General features: G+C 36.3%; 1 protein-coding gene across 1 annotated transcript in view; it reads left to right on the forward strand.

The window, feature by feature from the left end:
* The first annotated feature begins 317 nt into the window (after positions 1 to 317).
* The window catches only part of LOC127642953 (scavenger receptor class F member 2-like), a 44,000-nt gene continuing 23,748 nt past the window's right edge, over positions 318 to 20,569 (forward strand). Inside the window, exons 1-8 of the mRNA XM_052125423.1 lie at positions 318 to 1,056; positions 7,388 to 7,446; positions 7,528 to 7,629; positions 9,825 to 10,344; positions 13,002 to 13,220; positions 13,950 to 14,078; positions 15,017 to 15,120; positions 20,320 to 20,434. Coding sequence (XP_051981383.1) covers positions 902 to 1,056; positions 7,388 to 7,446; positions 7,528 to 7,629; positions 9,825 to 10,344; positions 13,002 to 13,220; positions 13,950 to 14,078; positions 15,017 to 15,120; positions 20,320 to 20,434 — 1,403 coding nt within the window. The 5' untranslated portion in view covers positions 318 to 901. The remainder of the gene's footprint in view (positions 1,057 to 7,387; positions 7,447 to 7,527; positions 7,630 to 9,824; positions 10,345 to 13,001; positions 13,221 to 13,949; positions 14,079 to 15,016; positions 15,121 to 20,319; positions 20,435 to 20,569) is intronic.

Here is a 20,569-nt window from a genome sequence, read left to right on the forward strand (position 1 = left end):
TATGAGGTAAAAATGTAAATTTAGAGGTTTTTTTCGGTTTTAGTTAAGTCTACTAATTGTACATTGTTTTTAAAACAACAAAAGTGCACGATCCTCGTTTAGATAGCATAGGTCAGGTAAACGCGCGCGCGTTTGTGAGACCGTGAACACACTCGTGCCCGCGTGCGCGCGCGTGCCAAGAAGGTTTGTAATTAAAAGGGGGCTTTGCTGTGGATGGATCCACAGTGAAGTTCTCAGCACAAACTCTGTAGTCACACCCACTCGATGAGGGGCTGCTAGAGTGGTTTCGGTTAGAATTTGGGAAACCGCTGCACGCCAAAGAGAGCAGGCGAATCGAATTCCCAAGAGCTCGAGCCAGAGATAGGGTCACTAATAAGGAATTTCCTTTCTGGAAACAAAATAGAGAGCTAAATGGATACAGAACAACGCACATAAATTAATGTGCAGAGCTTTTGTTTCTTGACCTATTTTGACGCAGTTTATTCTTTCTGAAAGACTGCACTTGGAAAATTATAGAGGAAAACTGGGATTATCAGGGTGTCAGGAGTTTCAGCAATGCGAGAGCAAACTAAAGCCAGAGGTTCTCCGCAGCAGGAACTGGGCTTGGACGGCGAGAATCACTTTTTGGTTTTATAACTTCTGTGCGCTCTCTCTCTCTCTCTCTCTCTCTCTCTCTCTCTCTCTCTCTCTCTCTCTCTCTCTCTCTCTCTCTCTCTCTCTCTCTCGCTCTGCCGCTTTCCCCAGGCTTTGGAGTGCGAATAAGTTTAGATCAACACAAGATTGCGACTTATGCGGATAAACTAACTTCCAAACTTTGTGTTGACGTTTGCAGTTGACGGTTTTGTGAATTTGGAGATACAAAACGTAAAATCTGAATTTCTTGAGATTGGAAAAGAAAGGAATGCTGAGCAGAAGAGGCACATGGAGAGATGCTGTTTCTTCGACCATGGAACTGAAGGGCACTGTAGTAGTTTTAGTACTTTTGCTTGTTTGCTTTTGTCCTATTTTCAGCCAAGAGCTCAATCCAAAGGGTAGGCATGTTTGCAAAGTTCAAGGGTAAGTTGGGGAAAAAAAGTATATTATTTAAATGTTATCAAATTAACATTATATCATCAGTGATTATTAGCAATGAAATGTAATTTTTGTAGAGTTAAAAGTTTTAGGGAAGGTAAAGTTACACAGGGAAGGTAAAATTACAGGTAACTTTTACAGTAACCTTAACTTTTAAAGTTGTAATTTGCAATTTACAAAGGCACGTGTATGTGCGTGTGTGATAACTATACATTTTTTTAATTATAATGAATTAAAGTGAACAAAAATAGTGCTTTAATGTTTTAAATAGTTTTTGATGATGTTCCAAATGGTAAATTATTTGAATCTGTTACTCTGTGGTTCACATCTGGGTGACTGACCCACATAGAAAAACAGGGGGAGACACCAATTACTTCAGGACTGAAGTCATGGCACATTTTCCATAAAACACTTAAAACAACAACATCAACCAAACTGTATGTAGCTCATATAGTTTGATACATTAACCTATAAAGGCAAATCGTTTGATATTATAAAATAGATTGTGTCTTCTTGTAATAAATGTGTACTGCATTTCACACCAAAATGAAATTTCTTTCATCTTTTACTCACCCTAATGTTGTTCCAAACCCAAATGACATTCTTTTCTCTGTTGGACATAGTCAATAATTATTTTAGCCTATAATATTTATGCATTTTTAATTGTATATATATATATATATATATTATTTTAGTGTAATATTTAACATATTTAAGTGAATAAAACTTAAAACTATTTATTTATTTGTTTGTTAAAGATTGCTGAAATCAATTTGATGGATAATTTTTATGAAATTAAAATATGTAAAAAGAAAGTAATTTGGGTTTGGAACAACATGATTAAATGATGAAAGAAAATTATTATTGTTATTTTTTGAGTGCAGAAGGAAATGTTAGGCAGAATATAAGCTTCAGTCACCATTCACTTTTATTGAATGAAAAAAAAAAAGATGCAGTGAAAGTGAAAGGTGACTGAAGCTAACATTGTGCCTAACATCTCCTTTTGAGTTCTACACAGTAAAGAAAGCATACAGGTTGAGTAAATGATGACAGAAAAATAGTTTTTGGGATGAACTACTCCTTTAATCATTCAGCATACTGTACTAAACAAATTGGAACATAAAAAGTTTGAAACAGATGCGTAGATATAGAGTATGATGACCTTTGCAGTTCCAAAATTGTTACAGATTGCAGTAGCCCATTTCTTGACCTAAACAAATAGGTAATGAATCAATGGTGCGACATCTAACTATAACACATGTGTGACCTACATTCTATTCCAAGTAGAATGGATGTAGAATGATCATCATAGTTTTAGTATTGATGTCCCAATTAATAGAACAAATAATAGTGCAAATCTTGCCCAGCCCTAGCAGGGGTCACAACTTGTGGTTGATCAATGCATGTTCTACAGTGGTCGATGTTGATAGTGATATACTGTATAAAGAGCAGGGTGGCACATAACCAGTATAATGATAAACATAATATGATTTAATGATAGCATATAAGATCCAGAAATATAACAGTAATTAAATAAACATTTATTTTCCACAGTATTTACAATAGTAATTACTATACAGTATTGAAAACAGAAAATGTTTGTCCATTGACAAAGCTATTGTTTGGGCAACCAATGGAAGACAGATGGAGTGTTCGGGAAACTATTTGAAAGCAGTCTTTATTTTTGTAATTCTACTTAGTGACACTATTGGCGACAGTTTAGAATAGCATACTACTATACTACTCTTACCATTTCTGCTGTATTTATATATTGCCAGAATAGTAAAATAAGTACGCTAGTATCATATGATATTCCAAACAAAGGCTTCACCTAATTAGCCAAGTGGGCATGTTATTGGCTAATGGTCTCAGACACTTAATTGACCCGTCCGATATATCGGGCAATCACTAGTCTCAATATAGGTAACATAAATTCTCATGGACAATTATTTATAAGAAAGTGATATTATAATGTGCATCATTTAAATTCAAAGCACTATCAGTTCTAAAATTTCTTTCTGATGTATGAATTTATACACTTGGAAAAAAAAAAAGTTGAACCTATTTTTAAGATTTACGTATTTCAGTTTCATAATAAAATTCCATCAAGTGGAATAGAGTAATATAATAATAATAATAATAATAATAATAATAATAATAATGAATTATTCTTTTATTTAATTTTTTTAAGATTACTCAATTCAATTTGATGCATTTATGTTATAAAAATGAAATGCATAAAACTAAAAAATAGGCTAAAATAATTTTTTGAGTGTAGCTTATCTCAAAATCATGCAGTATTGCAGCTTATTAGACATTTTAGGGGGATTCTTACAGCAGTTTTATCTGCTAAATAGTTTACCCGGTTGTTTAAAAGCTTGTTTACTTTGAGTTTACTGGCTCCAGGTGGCCATCACTTCACTTGTGATCAAAATGGAAACCTCCAGGTATAATCTAGCATGTATTCTCACAAACTGCAGACGTTGACATGAAGTTCACATTCATTTAACAAAATTGCTCAGAATTTCCATACAGCACTTTATTGTTGTTGAATCATGCTGACCCTTCCTAACTGTTGACTGATGCTCATTTTCCATTTATTTAAAGGGTTATTTCATAAAAAAAATATATATATATATATATATATATATATATATATATATATATATATAAGTTCTGTCAACATTTACTGAGGGACCAACACCCTCAGTCACCATTCACTTTCATTGCATGTTTAATTATCTATTTATTTTCACTCTGCCCAACATCTCCTTTGGTGCTCCACAGAAGAAGAAAAGCATTACAGGTTTGAATCAACATGAGGGTGAGTAAATGGTGACAGAATGGTTTCTTTCTTTTTTTTCGGTGAACTATCCCTTTAAGCTTTCTTTGGTCTAATTAATGTGGTCTAGCTTCTTGTCTCGCTGTGATGTGTATGTTCAGTTTGACATAGAGCAGAGCAGTCAGGGCTGTGGTGTAGATCATGTCTGGGGACGACACATACACATAGGCTAAACAAACTCTGACTGAACACAGATAGCAGCCCCCACACTTCAGAGGAAGCAAAAGTGTGGACAAGGCCTCTTGGAGGTCACATGTGGCGGAATATGAGGGCGGAATATGTCTTCTTTCCAAGCAGCACTTAGAGAGCATTAAAGGGATAGTTCACCCAAAAATTTTAATTCTCTCATCATCTACTCGCCCTCATACCATCCCAGATGTGTATGACTTTCTTTCATCTGATGAACACAATCAAAGATTTTCAGAAGAATTTCTTTGCGCTTTAGGTCCATACAATGCAAGTGAATGGGTGCCAAAATGTGAAAATCCACATAAGGGCAATATAAAAGTACTCCAGACAACTCTGGTGGTAAAATCCATATTTTCTGAAGCGATCTGATAGGTGTGGGTGAGAAACAGTTCAATTTTACTATAAGTCCTCCTCCCTGCTCAGTCAATTTCCACTTTCACTTTGTCATTCTCCTTCTTGTGTTATTGGTGATTCACAGTCTTTGTGCATATCATCCTCTAATTGCAGGAAGGAGAATTTATGACAAAAAATACCTCTCATATTGATCTGTTTCTCACCCACACCTATCATATCGTGTCTGAACACATGGATTTAACCACTGCATTCATATAGATTACTTTTATGCTGCCTTTTTTGTGGATTTTGGAGTTTAAAAATCTTGGCACTCATTCACTTGCATTGCATGGACCTACAGAGCTGGAACATTCCACTAAAAGTCGTAATTTGTGTTCTGCAAAAGAAAGAAAGTCATACACATCTGGTATGTCATGTGGGTGAGTAAATGATGACAGAATTTTCATTTTTGGATGAAATATCCCTTTAAAGGGATTGTTCACCCATAAATGTAATTTCTGTCATGATATACTCACTCCTATGTTGTTCCAAACCAGTATGACTTTCTTTCTTCCATGTTTGTTTCTATATATGTCTGATGTTTCAACTAAGTTATCTCTTCAAACGGAATGTAGATTGCATGACTCCTGATGGCGAGAGGGTGGATAAAGGACTGAATGTTTATGCGTGTGTTTGTGTGTATGTATGTATGTCAGTGTACAGTATGTTTGCTATGTAAAACATCTGCTCTTGTGCAGCTCAGGCAAAGCTGCAGATGGCACCCAGACATATGCAATATTCCCAATGAGATGCATGCTTAGATCTCATATGGACAATTTTAATATGAAACATTTGCAAAATATGCTGACGCAAACTTTGTTTTATGAACAACTGTCTTTCGAGATCCCTGATGGTTCTGGTAGAGTCATACATTGTTTATTAAAGGGGAAGTTTGTAATGTTTTTTTAAGTTAAAATACTTTCTCATATTCTAGCTTAATGTGCTGAGACAACTATATGTGTAAGCGATTTATAGGTTTATTTCCATGAAAGTGTAAACACTGTGGCTCTGTGGCGCTATCAAAACATTGCTCTGTTTGTTGGAGCATCCCGACCAGACCAACACAGCAACATTGTCTCAACCAATGGTGTGATTTTGGGCTGGAATAATCTGTTTGAATGACTAATAGAATATAGGGGCAGTGTTGTTTTCCAGTAAAAATATCAAGTCAATTTTAAAGGGATAGTTGAAAGTGAAAATTAGCCAATCATTTACTCACCCTCATGCCATCCCAGATGTCTATGACATTCGTTCTTTTGCAGAACACAAAGATTTTTAGAAGAATATCTCAGCTCTGTAGATCCATACAATGTAAATAAATGGTGGCTAGAACTTTGTTTCTCCAAAAATCACATAAAAGTAGGCAGCATAAAAGTAATCCATACAACTCCAGTGCTTTAATCCAAACCTTATAAAGCAATATGATAGGTATGGGTGAGAAATAGATCAATATCTAAGTCTTTTTCTTTTATAAATCTCCATCTTTGACCAGCCCTGATCAGTAGGTGGTAATATGCACAAAGAAGTCAATCGCCAAGAAATAAAAGAAGAAGAATGTGAAAGTGAAAGTGGAGATTTATTGTAAAAGGGACTTAAATATAAATCTCTCCCACACCTTTTATTAATACATATATTGCCAATGGGGTAAGAAAAAAAATTGATTCAAAGGGAAAACATGTTTATTTTTTTGTACTCCATAGGCAAATATACGGAAGACCTGTACCGCAATGTAAAAAAAAATAAAATTGTAAAAAAAAAAAATAAATGCTATTATTTCGAGATTAAAGTCGAAATGTTTCGAGATTAAAGTCGAAGCTTTTCGAGATTAAAAGTCGAAATGTTTCGAGAATAAAGTCGTAACATATATTCTGAATATTCTCTTTCCAAGTATGCTCCAAAAGCTTTCGATTCTTTGATTATGATTGCTTGAACCGTATAAGAAACTCCGGTTAAAAGCAAATTCATCAGTAGCATTTCTTCGAAGAAAGATTTGCATCTGCTCCATAGCAACGTTTTCAGTCCCACGATCGGCACGGATTCTTCTAGGACAACCATCTCTATTCTTTACTGTCTCAATGAAATATGTTGCAATGACTTTCGGGTCATTATTGGTGAAATACACTTTCAACCACATCACATTACGTGAGAATCCATCAACACATCCATTAATGCAGAGGCCTTACGGTTTAAGCTTGTCATACGAGTCAACGTGCCACATAAAGTAAAAAGCTACTATTATGTTTAGATCCATGTCAGAAGCAGTTTGACTTCACTAAGAATATATGTTACGATTTTAATCTCGAAACATTTCGACTTTAATCTCGAAATAATAGCATTTTTTATTTTTTTTTAAATTTTTTTTTTTTTTTACATTGCGGTACAGGTCTTCCGTGCAAATAAGACAAAAATACTCAGTAAGAAAATTATTTGTGTGTCAATATTTTTGCAGTTCTGTTTGGTGATGCTAGTGGCGCAGAAATGAAACACTTCACTTTGAAATAAGTTGCAATTTATTTTTTAAGAAGATTATTTTTGTACTAGGTTTAAATGGCACCTGCTACACAGCTTGGCTATTTACACTTAAAATAGTCTGGTGGAAAAAGTGAAATTAAAGATAAACTGCACCCTCAAGTGTTGCTGCAATGGTGTAGTGTGGCAAGGTGGTGTGGATGTGCTTTTTGGTGTCTGTTGGACTCTAAATAAACACAATAAACAATATATACACTGCAATTTAATTAGGAGTGAAAATAGTTTCTGCAAAGAACATGCTTTTTGTTGCTATTTCCATTTAATAGCCTCTGCCATGTTTTTAAATAATTTTTTACCAGATTTGCAACATTCTAGCATGCAACATATTCCAATAAAAGTAATATTTTGTCATCTTTTTATAAGGTCACCCGGGTTTGTGTGTTGCAGTGGATGGGTGCAACAAGGCGAAGAGTGTTTAACACGTAAGTGTCTTTTCCTATATATAAGAGAGCACTTCCTGAGTGGCACTTTATTTGATTTACATATTGATTATGTCTCCCCAGCTCTCTGTGAAGGTAACTTCACTTGTAACGAGAACGAGGTTTGTGTCCGACCAAATGAATGCCGCTGTCGTCATGGGTATTTTGGGGCAAGCTGTGACACAAGTGAGTTATCTTTCTGTCATGTAAGATTGACTCCCACTCCAACTTTTTAGATAGTTAATAAAGGCAATTATAATCGTTAAAGACAATATGAAATCAAAATGGACTTTTGTGGCTTTTAGTCTTTTAGTGTTAGCTTTGAGGTCATCTGTAAGCTAGTGTACTCCTAAAAGTTGACTACCGGTAAAATAAACATGTAGCAGGTGGTCTTTTTCTTCTGTTTAAAGGGTAAGAAATATTGATGACTGCTTGAACTCAGGAGTGTGTAGAATTTATGTCCAATAAAATACTCTTTAGAACAATAATGACCCCTCCCGCTAATACCACTTGTTACAGGCTAGGAATAGAAAGTAGCAAATGTTTCCTTGGCTGTGTGCTATTAACATAAAGGATAGCCCTCAATAAGTCCTGGCCTGAATTGCACTTTCGATATGAAGTATATTAACACAGGAAATAAAAATACATTTAAAAAGGAAAAGTACTCTTAACATTTGTAACTAATTGCCCCTTTTAAAGGAAAACTTCACCCCAAAATAATTTTCTCATCATTTACTCAGCCTCATGCCATCCCAGATGTGTCCCAGACTTTCTTTCTTCTGCTGTACACAATTTTGTTTTAGAAGAATATATCAGCTGTGCAGTTACATACAAGTCAACAGTGTCCAAATATGCTCATAAAGCATATAAAACCAGTGTAAAAGTTATCCATAAGACTCCAGTGGTTAAATCCATGTCTTCAGAAGTTATATGATAGGTGTGGGTGAGAAACAGATCAATATTTAAGTCCTTTTTTACTATAAATCTCCATTTTCATACAGCCCTTCTAAGCGCTCTTCTCTCCTATGTATTCTTCTTTTGTTTTTGGTGATTCCCATTCTTTGTGCATATCGCCACCTACTGGGCAGGGAGGAGACTATATAGTAAAAAAAAAACAAAAGACTTAAATATTGATCTGTTTGTCACCCACATCTATCATATCACTTCTGATTTAATCACTGGAGTTGTTTGGATTACTTTTATGCTCCCTTTATATGCTTTTTGGAGCTTCAAAGTTGTGGACCTTTTTGACTTGCATTGTGTGTAACTAAAGAACTGAGATATTCTTCTAAAAATCTTTGTTTGTCTTCAGCAGAAGAAAAAGTCATTCACATCTTGGATGGATTGATGGTGAGTAAATGATGAGAACATTAAAATGTTTGGGTGAACTATAACTTTAACATTGTTTTCTTCTCTAAATAACAATACAAATGTTTCATAAAAAAAGAAATAACTTTCTCTGCCTCTGAAACAACTTTTTGTTTCTGGTGACTCGACCAAGGTCTAACTTGCCGAGAACATGCCGTTCACTCTTGAACAAGCTTTTTTTATAGCACTCATGAAGGTGCAACGGACATAAAAAAATAAAGTATTAAAAGGAATATTCAGGGGTGGGTTCAATACAAGTTAAGCTCAATTGAAAGCATTTTTGGCATAACTTTGATCACCACAAAAATATTATGAAGACTTGTTACAATGAAGCACTTACAATGAATGTGAATGGAGCCAATTTTTGGAGGGTTTAAAAGACAGAAATGTGAAGCTTATCAACTTACAAAAGCACTTACTGTATATTCATATTTCTGTCAAAACATGTGTTTTATTTGAGTTGTAAAGTTTTTTAAATCATTGTTATTATAGTTGTTTTAGGCTTTATGCATTACAATATAAAATGAGATATTATTTTACACAGAAATGTTAGTTATAGATTTTATCATCAGATTTGAATCATGCTATTAAACATATTGTTTATGTCTTGTGGCTATACTTTCGAAACAGTGAGTATTTTAACATTTAGGGATTGGCCCCATTCACTTCTATTGTAAGTGCTTTACTGTAAACCAGATTTAGTTTTTTGAAGAATAGGAGGGCCAAGTCGAAAAATAATTGCTACAAATGCTGTCGACTGAGCTAAACTTGTATTAAACCTGGAATATTCCTTTAAAACATCTCCCATTGTGTTCTACATAAGAAAGATAGCATACAGTTTTGTAACGACATGAATGTGAGTAAATGATTGCAGAATTGTAGTTTTTAGTGAACCATTCCTTTACGCTTAACAACAGCCTGTTATCACTCCTTTAACTTGCCAGTTGCACAGTACACAACTATTATCTATGATCATGTAAATTATAACCAGTGCATGTTTCTGACTCCCCTAGAGTGCCCCACTCAGTTCTGGGGTCCAGACTGCAAAGGCATGTGCACATGTCACCCTAACGGTAAATGTGACGACGTGACCGGCAAATGCACGTGCTACCCCAACCGCTGGGGTGAAAACTGTGAGAAGCCCTGCCATTGCCAGAAAGGGAAGTGTGACCAGGAATCGGGAAAATGCACCTGCCACGCTGGTTACTGGGGGCCTCAGTGCAACAATAATTGCTACTGCAGCATCAACTCGGTGTGTGATCAGAGCACGGGACGATGCATCTGTAACCCGGGTTGGTTCGGGCGAAACTGCGGGGCTCAGTGCACCTGTAACAACTCACCCTGTGAGCAGTTTACAGGCCGATGCCAGTGCAGGGAGAGGCTCTGGGGTCAACGGTGTGAGCGATACTGCCAGTGTGTTCATGGGAAGTGTAACCCAGTGGACGGATCGTGTACCTGTAAACCCGGATATAGAGGGAAGTTGTGCCGGGAGCCATGCCCAGCTGGATTCTATGGACAGAACTGCAGAAACAAGTGAGAAAAACATAATATTTAAGATCTATAATACAGTTCATCCTAATATGAAAATTCTGTCATTCATGTACTCACCCTCATGTAGTTCTAAACACAAAAAGGAGAAAGTCTGAAGAATGTTTATACAGTTTTTTTATTTTCAACACATCAAAAGGGCTATTCTCATGAAAAATGTCACACGAATAATCAACAACCCCAATTCCAAAAAAGTTGGGGCACTATGAAAAATGCTAATAAAAACTGAAAGTAGTGATTTATAAATTATATTCACTCTTTGCTATATTGAAAACACTACAACTGCACATTATGTGATGTTTCACCTTGTGAATTTAATTGTTTGATTGTTTTTTATGAACAGTAATTTTAAATCAAATGATTGTAACACGCTCCAAAAAAGTTGAGACAGGGACAATTAAAGACTAATAACAATTTGATGACTAATAGGCAATTTGATACAGGAGATGTTAAACAGGTGAGGCAATCATGCCATATACGTAAGGAGCCCCCAAAAACAGCCTACTCCTTCAAGAGCAAGGATCATTTGAGATTCGTCAATTTGCCAACAGATGCTTCAGTTTTTTTGGGGCATTTCACCCTCTACAGTATATATAACATAATATAGTTAAAAGATTCAAGGATCTGGTCATATCTCGGTGCATAAAGGACAAGAAAAAAAACACTTCTGAATATGCACAATCTCTGATCCCTCAGACGTCACTGTCTTCAAAAATATAATTTGTCTCTAATGGATATGATGAACATGGACTTGGAATTACTTTAGTAAACCTTTGTTAGTCAACACAATTCACCGCTGCATCTACAGATGCAAGATAAGAATATACTATGCAAAGGAGAAGCCATACATCAACACTGTCCAGAAGCGTTGCCGACTTCTCTGGTCTCTGTCTCTTTTCTGGTCCAATGAGTCCACATTTCAAATAGTTTTGAAAAACACAGCTGTTGTGTTCTCCTTGCCAGAGAGGAAAAGGACCATCCAAGCTGTTATCAGCATCAGGCCCAAAACCCAGTGTTTGTATGGGCCAGGGGTGTGTCAGCACCCATGGCATGGGTAATGCACACATCTGTGAGAGCACCATTAATGCAAACAGATATGTACACATTTTGGAGCAGCATATACTGCCATCCAGCACCGTCATTTCCAGGGATGTCCCGGCATTTTCAGCAGGACAACTTCAAACCACATACTGGCTGAATAAGCAGAGAGTGTGGGTGGTAGATTGACCTGCCTGCAGTCCTGACCATCTCCAATTGAAAATGTGTGGTGCATTATGAAGCGCACAATACGACAACAAAGACCCCATACAATTGTGAAGCTAAAGACCTACATAATGGATGAATGGGGGAAAATTCCACTTTTTAAATGCTTAATAAGTGATATTAAAAGAAACGGTGATGTTTCTATATATAAATACTCGACTGTCTCAACTTTTTTTAGAGCATGTTGCAATCATCTGATTTGAAATGCGATAAAAAAATAAAAAATAAATCCATGAAATTCACAAGGTACAACATCATATAATGTGTAGATGTAGTGTTTTCAATATAGCAAATGGTGAATATAATTTACAATCACTCCTTTTTGTTTTTATTAGCATTATTCATATGTCTTTTTCTGAATTGTGGTTGTACATAAATATACTGTATATATATTTCATATACCGTAATGAATCTGTACGTTTTAATATATTGTTTCTTTAGTTTGTGCAGTAATATAGGACCAGGACATTTTCTTAACAGGTTTTGTTAGAATAATCAACAAGCATTCAATAATCTGGGGACAATCAAGGTTCAAAAGGATAAAAAAAAGCACCATAAAAGTAGTCAGTGCTATTGTTTTGCAATATTTAAAGTCTTTCAAGGTCCGTTCCTCACACAAAGCTATCGTATACCTTCAAAAGACTATTGCATATATTGTATTAAGTTGTGTAAACTTCTTTTATGATGCTTTTATGTTGCTTGAAAGAGGAAATAAATCATGGAATATCTTGTGTGATAACCAGGGATTAAAAACTCTATTTTACCGTTCTGGTTGAAAAGATCTGCAGCCTCTTTTCCAAATGGTAACCGGTTAGAACAAAGTTGAGGGGAGGGGGTTCACTGAACAATAATTCAGTGAATACTTGGGAAACAACTGAGAAATATACTTATTACCTTTAATAATATTTTCCTTGTACCTGGATTAACCGTGCATGTACAGTATATGTAGTAATTATACATTGTTGTTAAAAAGGTCTTCATTCACAGAATGCAACATCCACAACGTTCAATTAGGCAAAGAAATGTGTGATGCAGCAGTTTCCTTCAGCATCAAAGCATGTTTAATTTTTTTCAGGCAACATGAAGGGGTGTAGTTCCAAAAATATACTGTGAAAAAAATTATCAGAACTAAATGATCTGGTTATAGCTGGATACCAGCTATTAAAAATAAAGTTTTCACTCCGGAACAATTGAAAATCACTTTGTTCCCGTTTTCGGTGACTGCAAAAAATGTAGTTTGTTAGTTTTTAAGAGTGGTACATGTATTGTCTACCTCCTGTCTGTTGGGACATTCTGATTTTTATTGGCATAACTCTGTAGAGGTTTTGACTGACTATACCTGGTCCATCCTGGTCTTTCCTTGTTTCCATTGATCCCAGGTGTGGTCACTGTAAAGGCCAGCAGCCCTGTAAGGTGACTGAAGGGCGTTGTGTAACCTGTGAGAGTGGCTGGAATGGAACTAAATGTGATCAGATGTGTGCACCTGGTTACTTTGGAGAGAACTGTATGAATCAGTGTCCACCCTGCAAAGATGGTCACTACTGCAACCGTATTGATGGAAAGTGTTCCCACTGTAATCCCGGCTGGATTGGAGATCGGTATGAATTTAGTGAATTCCATTGTAGCTGACTATAGATAAACAAATATTCATTGGTCAATTACACACTAATATGTTTATGGCTGAAAACTGAGCTAACAGTTTTTCAACGTCATGGAAATGTAGCAAAATCAATGCGTTTCCAACCGAAAACATTTTAGTGTGGAAGTGGTTTTATTTAAACTAGAATTAAACAAAACTACAAAGGTACCATTCATAATCGGTTGTTTTTGGTTTATTAGTTGGTACTAGACAGGTCTGTGTAAACTATCAATCAAAAGTTTGGACATGCCTACTAATGCTTTATTATGTTGGTTTTACAAAACTAGTTATGCTGGCTTGACAAAGTCAACATATTGTTATTCTACAAAATCCCTAAATTAAGACCAACATTTCTGACTGGAACTCTTCCTAGAGCTTTCAAGCTACAGCCACTAAACTTGCTTCAGACCATCAGCCTGTTCTGACTGGAGTTGTTATCTTTTCTAACTGATCAGGTTGTCCCATAGTGGACAATCAAAAATCTGCTCGCTTGCTCCTTCCTTCCTTCCTTCCTTCCTTCTGTACCTTTCTTTCTTTCTTACTTTCTGAAAGCATAAGCCTTAGATCCAAGGGATTGTACGATCATGACTGGTAGTTTATGTGGCTCCTCAAATACATGTATTTATTTTGGGAGATTTTCTCATTGTCTGTTTATAATCTCTCTCTTTCTCTGTACTCATGTTTTTAGCTGTGAAGTGAGCTGCCCTAATGGCACCTATGGGGAAAACTGTGAAAAAGATTGCAGCCATTGTTTTAATGGCGACTGCCACTTTGCCACGGGAGAGTGTCTGTGTGACCCTGGCTTTTACGGGACATAGTAAGTCAAATCACTCACATATTTTCTAATTTCACCATCTTGATGTCTAGGCCTGTTTCGGTATGGATCACTATTCTATGAGTCATCTCAAATGGTTTTAAAGATGGTTTAGGCATTAATACATCTGTTGGGTGTGTCAGCAGGAAACCTCAAACATGAAATGGTAAATTATTTTAAGGCTTTGAACAATGCATCATAGACTTGCATGTGGAAACCCAAGGGTTAACACAAACTCATCACATAAATATGTTTTATTATGAGGACAAGATTTTCCTTCTAACAGAAGGATGGCATTTTTGATGCTCTTTTGGTGTATAATTACAGTGCTTGCAAGGCTACAGTGCTATTTTTCTTCTCAATTTTCTGCAATTAATTCAAACTTATTTAACCTAGAGACTCCATTCAAACTTTGTTTTGTAGATAATTTCAGTATAAGATGTGTTATCTTTTTGTTTGTCTGTCTTGCATTTATTTCTATACTGAATTTTAATATATATATTTTTTGTAATATTTATTTAATGCAATTCTCGTGCTGCCTTGCGAGCACTTTTATTTACTTTTGGAAATGCTCATTTAATTTATTTCACTCATTTGATGAGATTATTTAAAATGTAGTGTTGAGTTAAGACTACTCAAGTATTATTTTAAAAGTATACACAAATATAGTTTAATTTCAAACGCTTTTATGAAGATATGATGAAAGGAAATTATTAAAAAAAATATATAAATTATTATTAAGTCCACGTGAAATCAAAATTGACCCAATTAACTTTTTTTAAATGCACTTTCCAGGCCTTTTTTGCGCACAATTCATCGAGCCATTCTGAATACCTTATAAGTTCCATTGTCAATATGTACGTTTAACCACAATTTATGTTGCTATGTAATGGTGCTTTTATTGATTCCCTTCCTCAAAATGTTCTTTTTCTTTTTTTTAGCTGCAACCTGACCTGTGAGTTCGGTCAGTTTGGAGTGAACTGTGCCCAAACCTGTCCGTGCCATGACAATAACTGCAATCCAGTGTCAGGGGCCTGCAACCTATGTAAGAAAAACTCATTCCTGTTTCTTTTTGGGGGGGGGTGAGGGGGTTTGCTATGTCATTTGCTATGGAGATATACTTGTTGGGTCCAAGCTAACATTAGTCATATTTTCCATTGGGTAAAGAGAGGGAGAAAGATCTGCCCAGTTAACGCTGAGGTCAAGTCAAGATTCAACCTTTTGACTCAATTTACCAGTGTGTCAACAAAAGTTGGAACAAGATGCTTTTAAATCAGTTTAATGTTTTATATTCATGGGATACTCAATGAGACTGTTCACCCAAAAACAAATGTCTGCCGATGGTCAGAATGGAATGCTAGCTTACTACTTACTTAATACTATGTAGTATATACTGTATTCTGCCTACCATTTCTTAAAAATAGTATGTGAAGTAGGATGCATTACACAACAGTAATCATTTCACACAAATTTCACATAGTAATATCATGTTTATCTGTTGAATAATACACATTTTACCAAATGTAGGTCTTCAGGTATTCCATGCATAAAACGAAATCACATACTATGCATAGTATGCATTCTATATACTAAACAAATTGTAAGAGGAGCCCTTAGAAAAAATCTAGAGTTCTGGAAAACTAGCCCACATATTTGCCGCAAATCTGCCACTCATTATTTTCATATTTAAATGAGCTTGTGATGTGGCGCAAATGTTTGTCAGCCAGTTTGCAGCTCTTCACCGGTACTGGCGAACCTGCAGCAAACCTTTGGCAACAATAGAAAATTTGCTGCAAGTTTGCCGTAAAGCTCATTTGCATTTGAAAATGATCAGTGGTGAATTTGTGGCAAATCTGCCATGAGTTCTTGATTCTTGAAAAAAATCACTATTCTGAAAACGGATAGTACGCACACTAACCGTCAAGTCACTCAAAATATGCAGATTTTGTTTTTTTAATTTTCTAAATCCAATTCATTCAACAAAGTAAATAGTAACTGAGACTGTCAAGCACCTAACAGGGAAGAAAAGTACCATCGAATTTGTCCATACGACTATGTACATATACAGTATTCACTGTTATTCTCAGACTGATCTTGTGAAAATTTCGTAATTTTCCTGTTGCAATTTTTTAGCTAGAAATGATAGAGCGTGGTTCATTACACTCATCACAGTAGTTCGGAGGTGACATGTCCACTGTGTGGCGCTAAAGGCGAGTTAAATAGTTTTTACGGTTAATGCTTTATTGAAATTTAAAATCAACAAAACCTACATCCAACCCTAAATATTAAACCTAAACCTTACCAATAGTGTCATAAAAAGCCAATGTGAGATGAAAAGAGCAATTGCTGAAGCAATCCCATCATATTGCGATGCTTTGACAACATTTTTGGCTCAATTGTCAACTTGCGTGCTCTTTAGGACTGCATTGTAGTAAAAGTGTTTTAATGTCATCATAAGATATAGCACTGTGTGAGGAACAGAGCGAAAAGTATGTGTTTGTGAACTTAGAATCATCCTTTCTATGTGAAAGTGAAAAAAAGTTGTCTTTGTGGCGCCCCTAGTGTTCATTTCACCAGAAAACTGACAATAAACAACTTTTTTGAACCCAGAATATTTCATTAACTTTTAAGATACTTAATCTTCAATATCATCACATTAGATAAACATTTTATTTTGGAGTTCATGTAATTTCCCTTTAAAAAGCCATGAGAAAACCCTGATGCGCAGGCAAATAAACACACCGTTGCTATTGGTAACATGCCTGAGTAGATGTTTGTGTGTGCAGTTCTCACTATGTAGGTCACTGCAGTAGACAGCAGCCGGTTTAACATGGCGGCGCTGATGGTGTTTCCAGACACCACGTCTTATTTTTACGGCTGTGTTTTTTTATTTTTTTGGCTTTTGTCCCACTCGCAGAGTGAGTTAGAGAGAGCTGGTGTTGTTTCACACATCTGAGAGAAATACTACAGGAAGAGAGGAGAAACAGAATAATGAGGAAAGGTGTGGGTCAACAGGGACCCGAGTGAAAGCAATCATGATGTCGTAGTGGCCGACCTCAGTGAGGCCTTCCTTGACACAGCTGTGATTGCAGGACATGTGTGGATGTCTCCACACTCCACTGTACAGTTGTACTAAGCTTTATACTTCTGTGATACAGTGCCTGAGATACAAATCAGATAATTAAATAGGTTTTCATTGGTTATAATGCTTGTAGTGTAGTATTTAGTATTTGTAGTATTTACCCGAGATACAGTATTTAATAGTGTCAAAATATCTATTTTCATTGCTAAAATGCAATTGTAGGATATCTTTTTCTTTGTTATATAAGAAAACCGAGTGACATATTAATGCAATGTATATCCCGTATGCATGTACACATACTGTACATATTATACATGTGGACCAGTCGGAGCAGATGACATTCCATGAGCCAGTTTATGGCAGAGATCTTCTCTAAAGGTCAAGGCAAAGAAGAGTGGTTCCATTTTGATTGGATCGTGGCAGGACAACACAAACAAATGCCAAGCACAGCCATCAGATAAGCTGCTCGGACAACTGTCAGATACCCCTCACAAGGCAGGAAAGATCTTCTGACATGTTGGAAAAGCTTTCTTATTGGTTAATGAGAGGTTTCTTAGCAACCTCTCACACCCCCATCCTAAGGTTTGACCTAATACAAGGAAGAGGTGAGAAGGGCCATAAATATCTTCAAGACATCTCGAAGCAACATTATCTTACCAAGTTGCAAAAGCTTAAAAAATGAAGCCACAAAGACAAATATTTTCACACAAACTTGTATTCCTAAAATGGACACCAACTGCAACACATCCACTCCATGTTTGTTCACAGAACTGTTTATGTATGTTGCAGTTATTCAATTAGCACAATAGTTTGCACAAACTGAACTATGGTGGCATAAATTAATGCATGTGCAATGTACTTTCAAATTTCCAAATGTTCCTCACAAAGAAGAGAGGGTGAGCCACACTGTGTGGGCCCCCTCCGATCTCAGCAGCCAATCGTAACCCAAAAAAACAAGAAGCACCAAACTGAACTCTCCTCCTCATCAGGAAGGTATAAAGCATCCTTACAACAGCCACACCATTGTTCTGGTCTCACTCTACGATAGAGAGGCGCTAACAGAACAATAATCAACGTTCTCAGTTCCTGGCTGTTTGAGTTTGGGAGCAATAGCAGAATAATAATGAACATTCTGAATCTCTGGCCTGAGTGGTAAGTGATGTAACAGGAGTCAAACCATCCAACGTGCTAAGTCTCCGCTTCACACAGAGAGAGAGAGAGAGAGAGAGAGAGAGAGAGGATAACAGATCACCCATGTTCTTAGTGCCCATCCAAGAGACAGCAGAAGATTGACCAAATACCAAGTCTCACTACAAGAGACTATTGCAACGGCAAGTTCGGAATCCCTATACCAGGGAGATAAATACAGCGACAAGGTTTAGCTCCACGAGCAAACCTTCTCTTCAAGTTTCGTGCATCTGCGTGTTCCAGATGATGAATCTTGCACCGACATAAGGGCTGTATATCTGCATGTTCCAGATTGCAAGAACCGTCTCGGTTCAGGAGATCAGTATTCCTCAGCTCCTTCATGTCCAATGCTGTTAAAACAGAATCCAGCTCATGTAATGTGACCCTGAACCCCAGTGGAAGACTTTGCCGTCACCGAGCTCATCAGTCGTTCAAGGAGAACATAAATATCACCACTAAACCTCTTTCCAGAGACCATGACATTAGTGTATACTATCAGTTTATGATCATCTAATGTTCCTTAGATTGCATAACCTGTCTATCAAATGCCTAGTTCAATCTCTTTGATATTTGAAAAATAAGACACAAAAATATAACAGAATATATTAAATTATATTATTTTCTAATTGCCTTAAAAATACTTTGGAAAAGTTTGACACTATCTGGGTATTTTGTAGATCCATTTGTGATAGATATGTGCCAGGTCGCTATAGAAAGAAGGTATGTAATAATGTTTTACAAAATGCCAATGCATTTAAGAATGTTGTGATTTCTTTACAATAGCAGTGGGTAGTGACTCACTTTAAAGCTTGAAAAAGCAGCCAAAAAAGTGCCATAAATGTAATCTGTGTCTTGTGCGTCATGGTCTGACCGCTTTGTATAAATCTGATCAAATCATTGATCTACTTATGTAAACAGAGCCCAAATCAAATATGGCAACACATCATTAACATCAACGCTCATTGGTTCTTGTGCATCTCATGACCAAACGTCACAACAAAAGAGAGTGAATAACAACATAAAGGTGCATTTTTTGAAGTATGGCTTACGCTGACACCTAGTGGCCTGGATGCTGCATCATTCAAATACAGTAGTTTTACCAATGCCATTGTAGTAATTCACTATGAACAGTAAAGGCCCAGGTATATTTAGTTTTTGCACGTTGCGGATCGGCTCGTGTCTGGTCAACCGCGATGCCTTTGTGAGTATATTTGAGGCCGATTGGGGACCGGGCATGCGACATTCTAGCCCGGCCCCGCCCCCCTCCGCTCCACAGACTTGTTCCTCAGTTTTTAAACATAACAAAAATAAATAAATATGTGTTGACAAAAATGCACAATGGATACCCCATAGATTTCATTTGTAAGTGCATTTTAAATATATTATGCACTTTATATACAGTTTATCTTAAACATAAGCACCTAGGAACTGCCTTTTTTATGGGCTGCTGGTGTTTATTCAGGTTTAGGTTTCAAATTTTGAATTTTTAATATTACAGATAATGATGTAACATGCATACTGAATTAATAATTTGCTGTGGATGATATAAGTATGGTGCATCCAATGGCTGAAGTTCTTGATTCATAGCAATGCCAAGTTAAACATCTCTAAATTGTTATTGTTTATGAGTTTAAGAGCCAAATGGCCACACATTATGTTCTGATAATAATTCCAGTTGGCAACAGATGCAAAGAAGCCACTGGCTGACGTCCTGACACAATTGATCAGCCTTTGGACTACTGAGCTGTTGTGAGAGTTGTAGGGCATTTTGAGGTTTGTGTAAATGGAACTTGATTAACTTTTGTAAGAAGTTCTTTAAAAGGAAAAAAAAATAAATACAAATTAAAAGCTGTTTTGATTGAAATTATGTCATTACCAATAATGTGGCATGAAAAAAGACATAAAGCATTAGAATACCTACAAATGTTTGTGCAGTTTTTAAGAATTTTCCTCTCTCTCCTCTCTCTCTGCCAGATCCTAATCAGCGGATGGGAGTTATAGCTGCGGGAACATTGGTAACATTCCTGCTGGTTGTTCTACTCTCACTGCTGTGCTGCTGTTTCCTATGTAATCACAAAAACAACCGCAAGTGAGTCAAAATCAACACTAGTCACATATTGGAATTGTTCACCCAAAAATGAAAATTCTCTCGTCATTTACTCACCCTCATGCAATCCCATATATGTATGACTTTCTTTCTTCTGCTGAACAAAGATGAAGATTC

The sequence above is a fragment of the Xyrauchen texanus genome, chromosome 4, assembly GCF_025860055.1.
Source record: "Xyrauchen texanus isolate HMW12.3.18 chromosome 4, RBS_HiC_50CHRs, whole genome shotgun sequence".
Classification (NCBI taxonomy): domain Eukaryota; kingdom Metazoa; phylum Chordata; class Actinopteri; order Cypriniformes; family Catostomidae; genus Xyrauchen; species Xyrauchen texanus.